General features: G+C 55.2%; 5 protein-coding genes across 5 annotated transcripts; 3 read left to right on the forward strand and 2 right to left on the reverse strand.

Moving 5' to 3' along the window:
• Positions 1-256: 256 nt before the first annotated feature.
• MFIFM68171_02178 (uncharacterized protein) lies at positions 257-1,015 on the forward strand (the record flags this gene model as incomplete). The annotated part of the gene is made up of 2 exons (XM_071057600.1): positions 257-577; positions 671-1,015. 2 exons carry the CDS (start codon positions 257-259, stop codon positions 1,013-1,015), a joined length of 666 nt encoding a protein of 221 aa, XP_070913701.1.
• A 2,832-nt stretch (positions 1,016-3,847) lies between these two features.
• On the reverse strand, positions 3,848-5,273 carry MFIFM68171_02179 (uncharacterized protein; the record flags this gene model as incomplete). Its single annotated transcript, XM_071057601.1, has 3 exons — positions 3,848-4,669; positions 4,741-4,982; positions 5,057-5,273. The coding sequence occupies 3 exons, from the start codon at positions 5,271-5,273 to the stop codon at positions 3,848-3,850; spliced, it is 1,281 nt and encodes a 426-aa protein (XP_070913702.1).
• Positions 5,274-6,890: 1,617 nt separating this feature from the next.
• Positions 6,891-8,717, reverse strand: MFIFM68171_02180 (uncharacterized protein; the record flags this gene model as incomplete). Its single annotated transcript, XM_071057602.1, has 3 exons — positions 6,891-7,442; positions 7,496-8,543; positions 8,608-8,717. The coding sequence occupies 3 exons, from the start codon at positions 8,715-8,717 to the stop codon at positions 6,891-6,893; spliced, it is 1,710 nt and encodes a 569-aa protein (XP_070913703.1).
• A 367-nt stretch (positions 8,718-9,084) lies between these two features.
• Positions 9,085-11,131, forward strand: MFIFM68171_02181 (uncharacterized protein; the record flags this gene model as incomplete). The annotated part of the gene is made up of 3 exons (XM_071057603.1): positions 9,085-9,340; positions 9,388-9,986; positions 10,046-11,131. 3 exons carry the CDS (start codon positions 9,085-9,087, stop codon positions 11,129-11,131), a joined length of 1,941 nt encoding a protein of 646 aa, XP_070913704.1.
• A 3,104-nt stretch (positions 11,132-14,235) lies between these two features.
• On the forward strand, positions 14,236-15,370 carry MFIFM68171_02182 (uncharacterized protein; the record flags this gene model as incomplete). Its single annotated transcript, XM_071057604.1, has 4 exons — positions 14,236-14,333; positions 14,395-14,669; positions 14,733-14,956; positions 15,008-15,370. The coding sequence occupies 4 exons, from the start codon at positions 14,236-14,238 to the stop codon at positions 15,368-15,370; spliced, it is 960 nt and encodes a 319-aa protein (XP_070913705.1).
• Positions 15,371-15,753: the final 383 nt, after the last annotated feature.

The raw sequence follows: 15,753 nt of genomic DNA on the forward strand, positions 1-15,753 counted from the left end.
ACTTTGCTAGATCTGCTGCATTGTGGCGTGCGAGCACCTGGGATTAAACAGCGCTGTCGGTATCCTGGCATGGAAAGTTGTTGCAAAAGCGGAACCGCAATTGCAGGGCAGCAATTGCACCTTAAGTGTCACACGCTGTATGCTGGCTACTACAACATCAACAGGGTATTTAGTTCACTCTCTCGACAGTTCAACATAGCTACGAGCCCGCTCAAGCAAATCTCACCATGCCCTCGGCTATACAGCCGACAATGCAATGGAAGTGGTCGTGTCGGAACAGGTGTGGGAAGAGATAGACAACGACAAGCTCGTCTTTGACCACATTAGGGTGATCGTGCGCCAAGGCTCGCGCTACTTCTTCGCCCGCCAGCAAGATCGATACGCGCCCATCGATGCAACACAGCTTGACCTCGAAGAGATACCCGACACGTTCCTATACGCACAAGTCCCCGCTGGCTGGACGCGAGCCCCCGACCTACTGCCTGCAGATAGCTACATTAAGCAGCCCAACCTGCTCGAGTACGGCGAGACGTCAAACTGCTGCACCGTCCTGCTGCAAGAGGCAGAGATATACGAAGTGCTACGGCAGCATCCGCACCCCAACATTGCACGGTAACGTTATTACGGCTGCGTCGTGGAGAACGGCAGGATCCGCGGGATTTGCCTACAGGGGTATTCTACAACGCTCAAGCAGCGCGTTGAGCGACACGCCAAGACCAAAGACGAACGCGAGCCGGCCCTGTCCGAGACAGAGAAGCGACGACTGGTGCAGGGTATCCGGGACGGTATCGCGCACATCCACCTCTTAGGGCTGGTACACAACGACTTGAATCCGTCCAATGTCATGGTAGAGAACGGTACGGCTATTATCATCGACTTCGACTCGTGCCGGCGACAGGGGGAGCCTATGGGCATGAAAGGCCCGACACCGGGATGGGGGACCTACATCGAGTATGCAAACTTGGAGAACGATGTAGGGAACTTGGATCAGATAGAGCGGTATTTGCTTGGGTAGATGGCGGGCTGGCTATAGGAAGTGATAATACTCATTGCTCGAGCTTGTTCTCAATATAAGGGCAGATTAAAGGAATCATTCTAGCGATCGTCGCTGATAACAGTCATCTCCCTCCTGTTTACGAGCTCGAGCAAGGGAAGATCGGGCGCCTCTCCTCTCTGTTAGTGCTGCCCGTTTTTTGAGAAAACGGTGAAGCCGGCTGTGCCGGAGGCTTTATGCTGCAAGTGCGGCACGGCGGCCAATCGAGCACTTCGGGCCTCGGCAGCCCTCGGCCATCGCGACGGTTACCCTCCTTTTGGCGCAACGGTCTGTCGTATCAGTTCCCACTGAGATTGCGGCTGTTGGTCGCCGTCGACACGTCGGCATCTGGCAAGGCCACACAGGCCGGTCGGACATCGATGGGGGGCCGGTTGTTTGCTGGCTCGATTGCCGCGACGAGATGGCCTGGACGGCCTGGACCAAAGAGAAAGGGGTACGCCGTGAGTCCCAGCATCCAGAGCGTCATCCCAGTAGGTGGCTCCGTCTGATCAGAATACATCGAACTCCGGCCCAACATGCAGGTTGTCTGTTTGTGACAGATCCGGCCACGAACACCGGGGCCGGGTCACATGCAGGAGAGTCGCAGTTTGCTCGCTGGCGGGGCTGCCTACTGCTCTCCATGCCAGGGGTACAGACAGCGGTCACCAATGCCCCACCCGTATATTACTTGCCACACCTCACGTCCCACACTTCGACTTTAAGTCTCGAAGGACAAGGCAGTAATAAGTGCAATCGTCGAAATTGTTCTTGAAAGTGATGGCGCAATGCGGGGTGCTAACGCCCTGAATGTTAGGCAGAACAATGTCACAAATTCTCGGATTTTTGCCGTCGAAGCATCCCTTGGTCGGTTTGTAGGGAAGGTAACTCGAGGGTGGACGTTACCCGGTCCCGAGGCTCTGGTAGCCCCCGATCCTGGCACGAGTACAGTACCATGGGCAGACCCCTGTCTTGTTTCCTCTCCACTTCTCCAGCACCCCAGCCAGCCAGTGACCAGAATTCCCGCTAGCACCAGCATCAAGCGCTGGAAACATGAATGGGAACTGGCCATGCCCGATATATGAGTACGAGCACGAATGGCGCTGGCCGTGTGGAAGTTCGAGTTGGAGCCTGACGCGCTGTTCACGACGCTGCACCAACGTTTCAACACCCGAAGCTGCGCCATTCAAGATCCCCATGCCTTTCTTCACGACGTCCGTGAGTGCGGCCATAAGGCAGTTAATTTAGACGAACTTTACACCAAACTTGCCGAGCGGAGGGATCAGCGGGTGCTCGAGCTGGAGACTTTGTGGTCAGAAGTCTGCAGTTTGATGCACTCTGTGACACCCCAGATACGCGTCTGTCGTTGCCGCGGCTGCAAATGCAACGAGATTGATGAGAGCGATCCTCGCCGCCGTACGAAGAACGACAGGACATGGGACCGGTGGGTCGCGTTCTGCTCTCTTTCCAGGAACATGTCGTTCGACAGGCTAATCTCGTTTGTTGACGGCTTCGTACGGGACGAGCGCGGAAAAAGGAGGCGGGCTTGGATGAGCTATACTCACTCCTGGGATGAGAATGCGACCCGAGATCCCCCCCTGATGGTTCACACATTTACGGCCGAAACCCTGCGGATGCTGCCGAACCGGCGCCGAACCCACCCGATGCCCGTTCCCCCCAACCCTCCATCTCGTCCAAGCCCGCGCCAAGCGACTGGACAGACGCAACCCGGGATTTTCCGGCCCAGAATGCTGAACCACATCCGACCACCGCCGCCGAAACCCCCTTACCAGAATCGCCGAGTGCCTTGGGAGACGGCCAGCCACAAGGCACTACCGCCCTGTCTGGCGCACGAAAGAGGTGCCGCAGTGGCTCAGAGTCAGGACATGAGGAAGACAAAGGAGATGCAGAATCCAGGCGTGCACAAGCAAGTAAAAGACGACGCATCTCGCCCTCAGCTATCGACAGAGGCTCCGTTGATCATACCCAAAAGCAAGGACCCGGCTGCGGGCAGACACATCCATTGACGCCGGCGCCTACAACGACGCGGAGCCCGCCAGACAAACCTCTCAAGGATATTTAGTGACATGAGCCCCTGGTGGTAGGGGTGAAATACAGATCACCTGCTATGGTTGGCTCGTGGCGACGACAATGGGAGTGGAGAAAGCGAAGAGGAACGTTTGGCGGTGCTGCCCGTGAGGGTGGAGCGGGGGTAGGACAGCCTGCAACTCAGCCTAATAGGCACGTGACCGGCTTCAGATGCGCCTGTCAGGGGCGGGAGCCCCAAAACGTGGGGTATATCGTGGTGTTTGCAAGGCACAGATCAGACACTAGTGCGCCAAGTGCTACAACTTTCACGACTTCCGAGCCTGCCGCAGCGCAACTCCTGATTTCGCTATGGAGCACCCATCCACCGACTGTTACCTGTCCAATAGCGCCCTCTCAGTCCTAGGCTGACGAGCAGAGCCCGGAGGATCCCATCTCGGGGCTCATGCGCCCTATCCTCTTATCTGCAAGACGACGTTCACCAAAGCGCCTAGCATTGAGGCCTGACGCGGCTAGCCGAAGCACGTCGCGTACTGCTACCCGGCCCGTGCGTATATATATGTAGGTCTCTCGACACTGCCATCAGAACGATACTTGCTCATTCTTTCTTCTTCTCTCTTTGGCCCTTCTAGGGCTCTCAGGGGCCAAGTCCAATTATCAATCACACCAACACTATGCTAAGAACCTTTTGTCTCCCACACCAACTTGACATATATGATCTCGTGTGTCTACAACTTTGCATCACGAGCGCCTCTCGTAATGGTGACATGGTCACCCTTGGGCAGAGGGCGCTGGCAATGGAGCATCGGGCGACGTAGGCAGCTCTGCAGTCCTTAACCACCATCTCCGGAAGTCTTCCTCGGCCCAAACGGCAAGCCGCCGAACGGCCGAACAGACCTGGTAACATCCATACACGGTGTGTGTGTCGCCGACACTCATCCCCTCATATATCATGGTCTTCCCATCCCAGCGATGCGCAAAGTCCACCCGCCACATATTGCCGTAGACGTGGATGATGGGGAGGATGGGTAGTTGGTGGCCCGGGTCGTGGCCACGGCGCTCGACGACCCTGGAAAGCTGTCGGAAGTGGGCGCGCACCCAGTTGGCGAGCTGCACGGAACCCGCAATCGGCTTGGCCTGGAGAGTTTTTGTCTGGATGCTGATAGCCAGCGGGGTCGGGGCGAAGTCGCTGAGGGTGAAGTGGGTGATGTCGATACCCTCGCTCGCGAGGTTCGAGAGGCGCCCGGAGAGTCTGTCGCCTCCTCGTGCCGGCTGGAGAAAGATGCCGTAGTCCACCTTGTCCTCCCTTAGCGCAGGGTCGTCGTCGTGAAACGCCTTGATCGTACGGCAGAGCCTGATATTCCGGAAGTCGACAGCATCTCGGCCCTCGAGAGCTTCCTCCAGGACACGGCAATGTACTAGATCGTTCCACGCAGGCTCGTACTCTATCTTGTCTTCGCACCTCAGACTGTTCCGGCAGATCCTCCGCATCTGACGATGTACTGCCCTCAGCTCTTCTTGCCCGTCTCTCACAGTGTAGAACCAGTCAGGGTGCGGCTGGTCGAAAATACCTGCGTTGGCGCTCATGGATTCCTGTAGTTAGGCAAGACGTCAGCCCGAGTCGCAACGGGTGAAAGTGAGGAGTAGAAATGCCTATCTCTCACCCGAAAAATGTCGGGGATTAGAGGTTGCCTGCCATCAGCGATCTTCTTCAGATCCAGAGCCAAGCTTTCCAACATGGCAGGGACCGACTTAAGTTCGGTAATGTTGACGCGGGCGATGGGCCAATCGAGGGTGCGGCGAAGTGCGACCTCTTTCTTGCGGGGGCTGCTTCCTCCTGATCGCGATGTGCCATCGGTGTCGGCAGTGCTGGTGGATTGGACTTCGCTCAGGGTCTGATCTCGACCTGGATGCGACGATCGTCAGTGCTGGTGCGGCAAGGCACGAAGGGAAGCGGGATACAGGAGGTTGATAACGTACAGAACAGCGGGGGACGCGGCGTTGTGTCCAGATCATCGTTGCGGGAGTCCGTGCTGGCCTGGCGCCGTCGCTTGTTTGACTGCCGTGGGGTGGCACTAAGCTCTGCGGCCGGCAACGAATCGAGTCCGTCAGGCATGATGACGGTCTGGCCGCCGGCCTCGATGATATGGTCGACCCACGCCTCCACGGTCGCGTTGAGTGTAGGATGCGAGTGCATGTGGGCCAAAAAGATAGTTGTTACCGTCGCGCTGTTCTACTTTGCTGTCTTGGTCGTGGTTGAAGTGTAAACGAGTGGAATGTGAGGTTCTGGTTGGGTTGTCACGGTGATCCAAATGTGGGGTAAGTTGGAGAAGTAGTGGCATGCAGCCAATCACAAGTCTGATCAACAAAGCCGTCTCACTCATGCTGATTTTGCCCCTCGTCGCGGCAATCAAGCCAGCAATGTCGGGCCGGCTTGTGTGGCCTTGCCAGACGCCGACGTGTCGACGGCGACCAACAGCCGCATTCTCAGTGGGAACTGATACGGCAGCCGGCTTCACCGTTTTCTTAAAAAAAAAAAAATAGGACAGCACTAACAGGAGAAGAGGGGCCCTTTTTTGGGTTCCAGAACCCCCCTGTCTCTTGACCCCTCTTCTCCAAAATATAAGCTTTTAAGGGCCGGATCTGCAGTTAGGTCGGTGACCAGCGAACCCCTGGCGCTGTCTGTTATTTTTTGGAGACCAACAAGACTCTCATTCCGACTTCTCGGCGTTCCGCGTGCTTAGCGGGCCTAGCGGCGCAGCAGCCCCACTGTAGGGCGCGACGCATCGATCCGACCCTGGGTCTTCAACGAAACGACCAATCCGGCACCTTTCAGAAAAGAGGTTATCTAGTCAAGAGTGGCGCTGACACGAGGAGGCCGAGAAGCACATTCTACCAAGTGACACGGTTGTGCTCGCTAGCTTGTCAAGCACCGCCACTTTCTGGTGGGTAGATCGAACATGATCGGCTGATCTACTCGGAAGGAGGCCAAGGGCAAGCCGTCGACCCCGGGGAAAGCGTCCGACCATCAACGTGAACAATGACGAAAGAAGATACCACGTCTCTCCGAAGCCGGCACTATAGCCAAGCTCAACAACCAGGAGTAAGGCTTGCGTCCTAAGTCTATCATTGTCATCTACGATGAGTCCCAAGTACCAAGAGGTATATCTTCGGTCTACTCGTTAGCACTCGCACGCCTCGGCCAGAGATATTTGGACGACTTGACGCGCCGCAGCCATGGTAACGAGCCGTCCCAGCCAGCAAAAGCCCTGAACAACACGCAGGCGAAGGCTGCGCACTGCACAACGTGCGATTCTTTAGGAGACGCACCCAACCGGGAACGCGTCGTCGCATCCGAACTTCATCACCCCGGGCCCCAACTCCCACGGTGGCGCAGTGCCGTATGCTTCTCTTCTTCCACTCTTCTTGTTTGGCTTAATCCTTCGCGCCGGGTCCAACCCCAGTCTTGCCCGCAACGGACACTCGGACTTCACATACCCCAAGCCGCAGCTGCAGACCCACAGGCCTCTCGCTGGGAGTTCAGATGTTGTTGTAATGCGTAGCACTCCGGAACTTGCGGTTACACGTGCGACAAATCGCAAGGGCCCGACTAGCGTTGCTGTAGCCGCTTCGGCAATCTGTGGGCTTTGTCTCGAAGTGATCGCCCAAGGCCCTGGAGCTGGTCAAGTTTCGGTTACAATCGCAGCAGCGGAATTCGCTAGAGTGTTGCGACGCTGTTAAATGCTACCTAAGGAGAGCTACATTGGAAAATGAACGATTGCAGTCCCCGCAGTTGTCCCTTCGCTTTTTGGTGCTAGGTTAATGCATCGAGAGACAAACGGGCGTTTCCAATGTCGGCAAAAGTAATGGCCGGTTGCCTCTCTGTGCCGGGCAAGGCGCTTGTCTTTGTTACCAAAAATACCGCAACAGCTTCCGCAGGTTTGCATATTTTGTGACAGCTGATAAAGTTGAAAGGTGAAACGATGAACTGCCGATTGACTTCATCCTCGCGCTTTACAGCACGGAAGAGCTCCACAATGGCCCGCACCGCAACGGTCATGCTGTGAGCGTTCTGCCGGTCTGCTATGTCGAGCGCCGCGCCGCCGCATTTCACCTCGCAAGTCAGGAACGGGAAGTACATATAGTACGTGGCCATGAGAAAGGACTGGTCCCCGGCGATGAAGTCGCCGATGAATGGCGACAGTTTGGCGAGCTGGTCCTCGGTGGATGCGTCTCGTTTGAACCCAACGGAGTAATCGGGCTGCGGGCGGGTATTGGTGAAGGAGATCGAGTTGTTCCACCATTTGTTGACACTCTCCGTCAGGATGTCAAGGTGCTTTGCACCGTTCATCGAATAGCAGGCTTCCTACTCCTCCTCTTCGCCGCTGAGGGGCCGGGACCGGGTTGTCGACGGCTGACTCGGTTCCGGGACTTCTCCGGAGGCCGCGCCGGCTGCGATGCGCTCTGTCGCTCGGCTATCCTCTTGCTGCGACGCAGTGGGCATTGCGCGGGGGCTGTCGTGACGAGATCAGAAATCCGCTGGCTTTTTGTGCGCTTGTTCGGTATCCGTGCCTGATTGTGTGTACCCCCAGGTGTCAGTTGCCGCAGGCGCTTTCGGGGTCCTTCTGTCCCGGGTTCCGGCACGGCCGCGACGGGTTCTGATTCAGCATCGCTGGGAGGAACTGCATTGTGGGGCCGAGGGACACAGAGCGTTTTTGAGGATTGGCGGCTTGCAGCGACTCCCTCGCGGCCGTGAGTCTTCCGCTTCTTGGTCGGTGGCTCGCCAGTGCCACTTTCGTTATCCTCCGTCCTGTTGCGCTTGACACCCGCTTTTTTATCGCGCTTCAGCTCAGCTTGGACCAAAGGGATTTGGTCCGCAATCCACTTCAGCTGAGCGACTCTCAACTCGTACTCAATCGGTTCCCACTTCTTCAGGACGCGCATTACAAAGCAAGTATAGCAGGCGTACTCGATCCAGTCCGTGAGCCTATCCTGTCGGGTCCAGTCCTCTTGGAATTCGACCTGCGGCAGCGTGATCGAGTACTGTGCCAGGCGCCTTGATATCGCTTTTTGATAGGTCTCCATCCTGCCTTTCCACTCATCTCGGTTTGCTTTTTGAAAGTCACGAAAAAGCTGCCATCTTAGAAGCTGAGTCGCAAAGATCCTCCAGGAGGGCTTCGACGGCTCACTCCAGTAGCGCACGATTTCGGGGTATCGCTCGGGATGGCGAGAGAGGCCTGGGAGCAGCTCGATTGGGTAAAAGGGCCGGCCTCCGTCTTTGGCGAGCTCGTAGTACGCCTCTTTTTCTTGTTGCAAGTGGTCTTGGAATATGTCTTCTGATGTTACCGAGCATGATGTCACCGAGCTTGAGATGGAAAGAGAGCGACGGCGTGGCGGCGCTGGCTGGGGGAGGCGGGCCGAGACTTGGTTGAGGTCAACGGGCTTGGAGCGCGGACGGATGCGGTCCCTGGGCTCATGTTCATCGATTAGTCACTTCCGGTATGGCAACGGAGGCAGATTCTGGCTCGCACCGCAGGCGGTGGATGAAAGACTCGGGTAGATTGTCCGGGTCCTCGACTTCGACCATGCGGTCGCCATTCGGCAATGCGACTCGCTTCAAGATAGTGGTCAAGCTCGGCATCCGTAAAAGCGGCGACCTCGCTCGCACGCAACAGCTTTGGGGTCATATTGCCAGCGTTAAGTTCGTCTTCATTCTTCTCGCGCTTGGTTACGGTCTCTGAAGATGCTTGCGCTGACCGTTTGTTGCAAAAGATGATGTCGCGACCAGGTTGCCCAACGATGAATGGATAAATGGGGTTGGATTGCATCACGTGCCGTCGCGCAACCCCGCGATCGTGCCTGAACGCGCCTGGAACCAGCCGACTCGACAACAAACTGGTTCGTGAATGTTTCGACGCTACTACTATGGCAAAAACCATCTCCTCACACCTTCCCTCCCGATCCCTTTTCTGTCGTGGTATCAGTTAGCGGGGCACGTCTTTGACATAATGGACGACCCCAATATCATTGCCACGCTATACCCCATTGTTGACACGCCCACGGATGCTGCGATGACAACGGTCCGAATGCCCCACAATGCTCCATTTTTCGTTCCCCCCCAGCTTCAGCTGCACGACGATACGAGTCAGTGTGACTGGTCCCAGACGCCCGAGCTTGACGAAGATGACGCTGGGAATCTGTCTCCATGGGCGGCGTACCCCGGGCTCCAGCTGAGATTTGATCATCGTCGGAAACTGCGGTCTGGTTCGCCTTGGGAACCTCCGAGGGCTGCGACATCCGCCTGCCCAAAGCCCGCGACGTGAAGGGCATCAGTGGGTTTCAGTGTCTCATCTGCTTCGATGCGCACGACCGTCTCGTACTGATGGATGTGCGCGATGTCGACGCGGGCACAGGTAAGCGGGTGGACGGCACTGCCGTCACCTACCACGGTAAAGGACGGGAGAAGCGTCGTCATTTCACCTGGATTCTTAGCGGCACCGACTTCGCCGATCGCACCGATAGCCGCCAGGAAATCCTGATCTACCTGCACGACAACCTCTGCTTCCGGACCGTCGTCCCACCCCGTGATCATCACTCCGAGGATTACCGCACCAGAGTAGCACAGTTCCGGCAGGGCGCCACAGTCGACCCGCATGAACTTCCACTGACGGGGCTCGGCCTGGACGGCGGCGAATCAACCGCCGGCGTCGACACAGGCGTGCAAACACCGAGCGAAGGCGCCATCTGGCTCTGGCGTAAGACGCTTGGTCAGGGTGCCTTTGCCGTTGTGACGCGCGTTTCCAACGTGAGCACCGGTGTTGACTATGCCCGCAAGCAGCCGGCGGACAGCGCGTACTGCGACCTCGAGAGGTGGAGGCAAGAGGCCCGGCTGTTGCGCAGGATCTCGCACGTAAGCGGCACGCTGGGCCTTGACGGCCAGTCAAATATGAATGCCTGACCATCTGATAGGAGCACATCGTGCGCTTGGTCGCTGACGACTTCTCGTCATCTTTGCCCACCCTGGACCTCGAATATGTGCCGGGCAGGACCTTGCATTGGCAGAGTAAAGTGTTACAATTCTCACCCGCCGAGGTCCTCATGATCCTGGATCAAGGTCTTGCGGCACTGACGTATCTTCACGAACTTGACCCGCCCATCATCCACCGCGACATTAAACCGGCTAATATCCTGGTTCAACATCGCACTGCCGACCATATCCACATCAAGCTTACTGACTTTGGTCACTCTAAAGACGGCCACGAGCTGCGGACGCGGTGCGGAACCGAACTTTACCTCGCACCCGAGATTCAGGTCAACACGGCTATCCGGCATCGTGCTAAGAGAGACCCTTACACGAGTGCTGTCGACATATGGTCCCTCGGCGTCATGGTGTACGAATTTGGCTTCGGTCTTCCGGATCTGGACTTGGCTGAAGGTCCTGGGTGGTGTCAGGCCATCGTCGAAAAGCTGCACATGGAGGACGTATCGACCTTGGCCGACTTTCTAGCTAACGAGATGTTGATAATCGACGCACTATCTCGCAGCGCTGCGAAAGAATGGCGCGAAGCAGCGCCGAAGCCTGACCTCGCCTCAATGCAGCGTTCATCGCAGGCATCGCGGGTGCCAAGTGACGATGAAGGGGACAGAAACAGAGGCGGCGGCCATGGGACAGCGCATCTTGGTGAAAGTTCGTCCTCGCTTACTTCACTAGCTGCCGAGACTGTGAGACGTCTCCGGTCCGGCGCCCCTGAGCCCCCTACCGCCCAGACTAGTAAGCGCCGTCGGCCGCAACCGACAGCCTCCGACTCTTCGTCGTCGGCGTCCGACCTCCGCCGGTCCAAGCGTCATCTGACGAACGGAAACGCACGCTATTACCATACCAACTGGTTGAGGGACAAGCTCCAAGTCGGCAGCACCATTGCAGAGATGATGGACGAGCCTAGTCCCAGTAGGGGGAGCAGCAGCAACCAGGCCATGCCGAGATCTCTGGCCAAGGTCGGTCTAGAACGGGCTGAAGAGACTAAGGATATCCTGCCAGACTGGTTGGGAGAGTGAGCAGCAGCAATAGCTTCCCTGACACCTAGAAAGGCCGTCGCACGTGCCGACGACAAAAGAGATTAGTGAGTGGTCCGGTGTCGTTAGGCACTGCGTCATTGGGGCCTGACAGACGCCCCAAAGGATGTACGAAGTGCAGGGGGGGGGGGGGACGTCCTGCTTGACCAAGGTGTCGCCCATCCCGTCCTTCTGCGCCAGCTAACCCCACATCGCCACTTATATCCGTTTTCTCCGATCGAGGTGCTAAGATTCGCCGCTTCCTGATAACCCGTGGTCTCGGGAACCTAAGCCCCAGAAAGCAGCTCCGTGCTTGACACCTTGACTATCTTCCCATCAATATGTGACTCAGATCACCTGCTTTCGCGTTGACCGAGAGTCAGTGGCCTTCTTGGTCTTTCGGGGTACGCTGGGGGGGCAGGGGGGGGGTGGTGCTTGCAAGGAGACGCTGCGAGCCTTTCACGTACCTAAGGAACCACCCTACTCGCCCAGTCCCGTACTTGGCCACAAAGCTGCGTGCCCTTCAGTTGCGAGCTATGTACTAGTAAGCTTCAGCTGATACGGCTGCTGCCCTGATAGTCGCAGGGCAAACTAGAGATCTTGGAGAAGTCTACCCCCTTGGATTGACATCTGGTATAGACGGATGCATTCACCCGGGTCAAGGCGTTGGCGCCCGGTCCAGAGTGCTTTTCTGACGGTACTTCTAGCATAATGCACTACGAACACCATCAGGAGCTACTGACCGTGATACGGTGCCTAGAGCAGTAGGATACTGAGCTGCGAAGCGTGCCGTTATTCGAGATTCGTGTTCATAACCCGGTTAGCGTAAATATCGTCTGAGACTATGTCTCGGCTGAGAAGTGACTTTATATTTCCATATTTATCCTCAATGTAAAAGCCGCCAGTCCTCGGTGCTGCCACGCAACCCGAGCTAGCAACGAGCCCCTCCGCGATGCGGATCCAAGAGTGACGTGGCCTGGGAAGAGGTCTCCCGAGGGGCTTGGCGGAGCGATCAGGGGTAAAATCGTCAACCCCTAGCTCGCCTCCTCCCCTCCACAGACGGCCTACTCATCGTCTTCAATCACAGCTGTAGCGCCAATCTCCCCGAACTCCTGCGCCGACACCTCCTCAGACGCATCTCCATCTACCACAAAAGGAATTTCACCAGGCTGTGCGTCACCAGCATCTTGATCGCTATACATAGCGCCCGAAACGTCCTCGGTATGTAGAGGCTACAGCGATGTTCGTGGCAGTCCGGCGGAGGGCATCGGTCTGCTATATCTAAGTGCAACAGCGCTTGCAGCTTAGAAAGTTGTTTTAGCAGCATATATACCGACCCCGGTCCATTTTCGTTGAGTCCTGCTTGCCAGCTATATCTGTAGGGAGGAGCTGTAATAGGAGTCTCCGAACAAGGACTAGGAAGACCAACCGAATAATACTAGATAATAATATCATGATACTAGGTAGATAAGAACGCCGTAGGAAACTCTCTCACGCCAGAGACTTCTAATCCGTAAAGATCAGTCTCTCTATAACAATAGAAGGCTGCTTATAAAGATATCGCCTACTAGTTAAGATCTTTTCGGTATTAAGATATTATAATCTATCTCCTTTAATATTGAAATGGTGCAGAAACACACATCTACCACATACCCACCAAAACAAAGGGGAGGGCAAAGATGGCCAACAGCCAGACAGACAAGGTAGACAAGACAGGCCAGGCGATACCACCACAGATCGAGTCTCTGCAACCTAATTAAGGTCAAAACAACATATACAGATAGAACTCCCTCTGATCAGAGGGAGATCACTTTGTACGCAAAGAAAGCTCGTCAATTGAGCCTGCAATAGGTATGGAAAAGAGTACTGAATTGATTATCCTAAGGAGCAATGGTCAGGGCGGCCCTACTTATGGTGCAAAAGAAAAATGGGCCCACAGCAAGTTCCAGCCCCCGGCGCACCATCCTAGCAACTGTGTCCCTCTGACCAGAGGGACCCTGCCCTCTGGGAACTGTTTTTCCCAACTCAATACCCGCTAAAGGAAACCGCAGCAAGTTGAAACACGCGGTTGGGAATATCCGAGAGAACGTATACGCCGTTATAGTCGCATTCCTTGATGAAGGGTGCGGTACTTTTTCATCAGCTCGGTCATCTAGTCTCTGTATGTGAGGGCTGGAGGTCGTAACTCTGTCGTGGAAAGCAGTCTATATACAGTAGGTATCGTAAACGGAGAGGGAGGCAAATAACACTTACAAAATAGGGATCGTTGTAGGCCGGGCCAGGGCTCTTTATACTACGTAGCAAGAGTCACTCTTCACTAATAAGCTAGTCGGCGTTGGTACTAGGAGCTGTCTCGTCCTGGTATATCCCCAACTCGAACTTCCACCACAGCCGGTGTCATTCGTGCTCGTACTCATATTTCGGGCATGGCCAGTTCCCATTCGTCTTTCCAGCGCTTGATGTTGGTACTAGCAGGAGTTCTGGTTACTGGCTGGCTGGGGTGCTGGAGAAGTGGAGAGGAAACAAGGCAAGGGTCTACTTTACGGGTAAAAGCAGATTTCGGAGTCGGGACCTACATTACTCATCTGCATTCGATACAGTGAATCTTTCTTTTCTCTTTTCTCCTTTCTTATTTTTCTTATTTTTCATTTTTTTCGTTTCATTTTGGGTTGGGGATAGCATTCAGCTAATCGGAGGGATTCAGCTCATTTTTAGTATTTCAAAGTCACAAACATGTGATCCGACGTGAGATCCCTGCGTCGACACTGCATGCTCACCACTGTGCTACGACACCTGAGCCAATGCATTTCGGGAATCACAATTCTGTCCCAGGCGGGCTCAGCGGTTGCGGGGGTGCCATGGGAGCCTCTTTCTAAGGCATGCCACTTGCAGAGGGGAAAACCTGCATGGGGTATACAAGCCAGAGGTAGGACGCCGCAGTCATAGCATCCTGACCGCTCCTTAAAGCTTTTCAATGTTGACCATCTCTCCATTGTGCTTTCCCATTCCGCGCAATCAACTCATTCCAATTGATTTCTGCTTCGATGTTTAAACATCTTACCCAACCCGTCCGTCGGCTTCCCTACACCTACCGCGCAAGCGTTAGAATGGTATCCACCATATTGGGTGCATCCGGTCGCCAGTATGTCCGAGGCGAAGTACTTCACAAAAATGAGGACGGCAACCCCACCATCTTCAAAGCCATGTATGTCTCAAGCTCCAACCCTCATCTCGCAATTTCATCATATTTTCTAACAGTCTCTCAGGCACGGGAATGAGTCCGTCGTTTTTAAGCAAGAATCGAAGTCGATCTTCGATCTATCCCGACGCCTCGCAGACGAGTTTGCAAGCTCCCGTCGGCTTCGGATGCCCATTGATTTCAACCCGGACGACCGCATTGTTGTCTATCCCTACTTCACAGACACTCTGCTTGACTTGATGCGGGCCGATCCCGGCTTTCCTCCTACAGAACTGAAGAAGATCCTGCGGTACGTAGGCGAGGCAATCGAGGAATTCCATGCCAAAGGCTGGCTCCATCTCGGTATGCTCTCTACGACTCGAAAGTTGGTTATGTAAAACCTCTAACCGTTCAGGTTCTTGGTAGATGTGAAACCCGATAACATTTTCGTCAATTGGACCTGTGATAAAGAGGGGAACAAAACTGTTACCGATGCAGCCCTGGGCGATTTTGGCATTGCTTACAAGCAGGTTGGAGCAATGCCACTTCGAACAGGGGTGGCACTAGGGAATTTCATGTGGCGGAGCCCAGAAGGACAGACCGGAAGTGGTATGACAAAAGCGTCTGATATATTCTCGTATGGGCTGGTGGTAAGTAAGCCATGTCGGATTTCAAGAATTCATGCTGAACTTTGTTTGCAGTGTATATATGCTCTTGGGGGCGGGGACCTCCTGCTCTTGGAGGATAAGCAGGCGCTCGCGGAGCTAGCGGAACTTGGCATTACTCCGCACGAAGAGATTCTGACTCGGCACTTCACTTATTTCGGGCCTGTGAACGAAGGGTTCCTCAAACAAGTCGATAGTCGCGAGCACAGTACTCTGGAGAGAGCGTCAGCAACAGCTGAGCGTGCGGTGAAGGACCAACCTGAACTACGATTCGAGGTGTGGGGGAGTGAACTTGGTGAAGCGGCATTAGATATGATATCTGGAATGACAAAGCCGGATCCGACGGCTAGACTAACCGTCGACCAAGTCTTGAGGTGCTCATGGTGGCAAGAGCCTTAAGACTGGGGCAACCCACCCCCTTTTTCTCTTCTTTTAGGGCTTCTTTTTTTTTCTTTTTTTCTCGGCTCCGCTACCTTGGTTTCTTTTTAGATCGTAAATCAAATCTACCCTCCTCGCACTGAATTGCTAGTTCTACCTCTCATCGTGGGCGCTCCTATAGCTAGTCCCCGTTCAATTCTTTGTCCTTGGTTCGAGGCCGGGCGTGGAGCGCTCTGTGCTTGAGAGCCTTCGGGCACAAGATCATATGGTTGCTTCAGTCGAATAGGCGTGTTCTAGAAGCGGATCTAACAAGGAACGAGTCTAGATTTCCCAAGAATCACTTCAATCCGACGAAAACCGACGAAAACATTAGAAAATACGTTTCTGGACCCTTTCTGCGCAGT

This window comes from Madurella fahalii (assembly GCF_045866475.1).
Source record: "Madurella fahalii IFM 68171 DNA, scaffold_1, whole genome shotgun sequence".
Taxonomy (NCBI): domain Eukaryota; kingdom Fungi; phylum Ascomycota; class Sordariomycetes; order Sordariales; genus Madurella; species Madurella fahalii.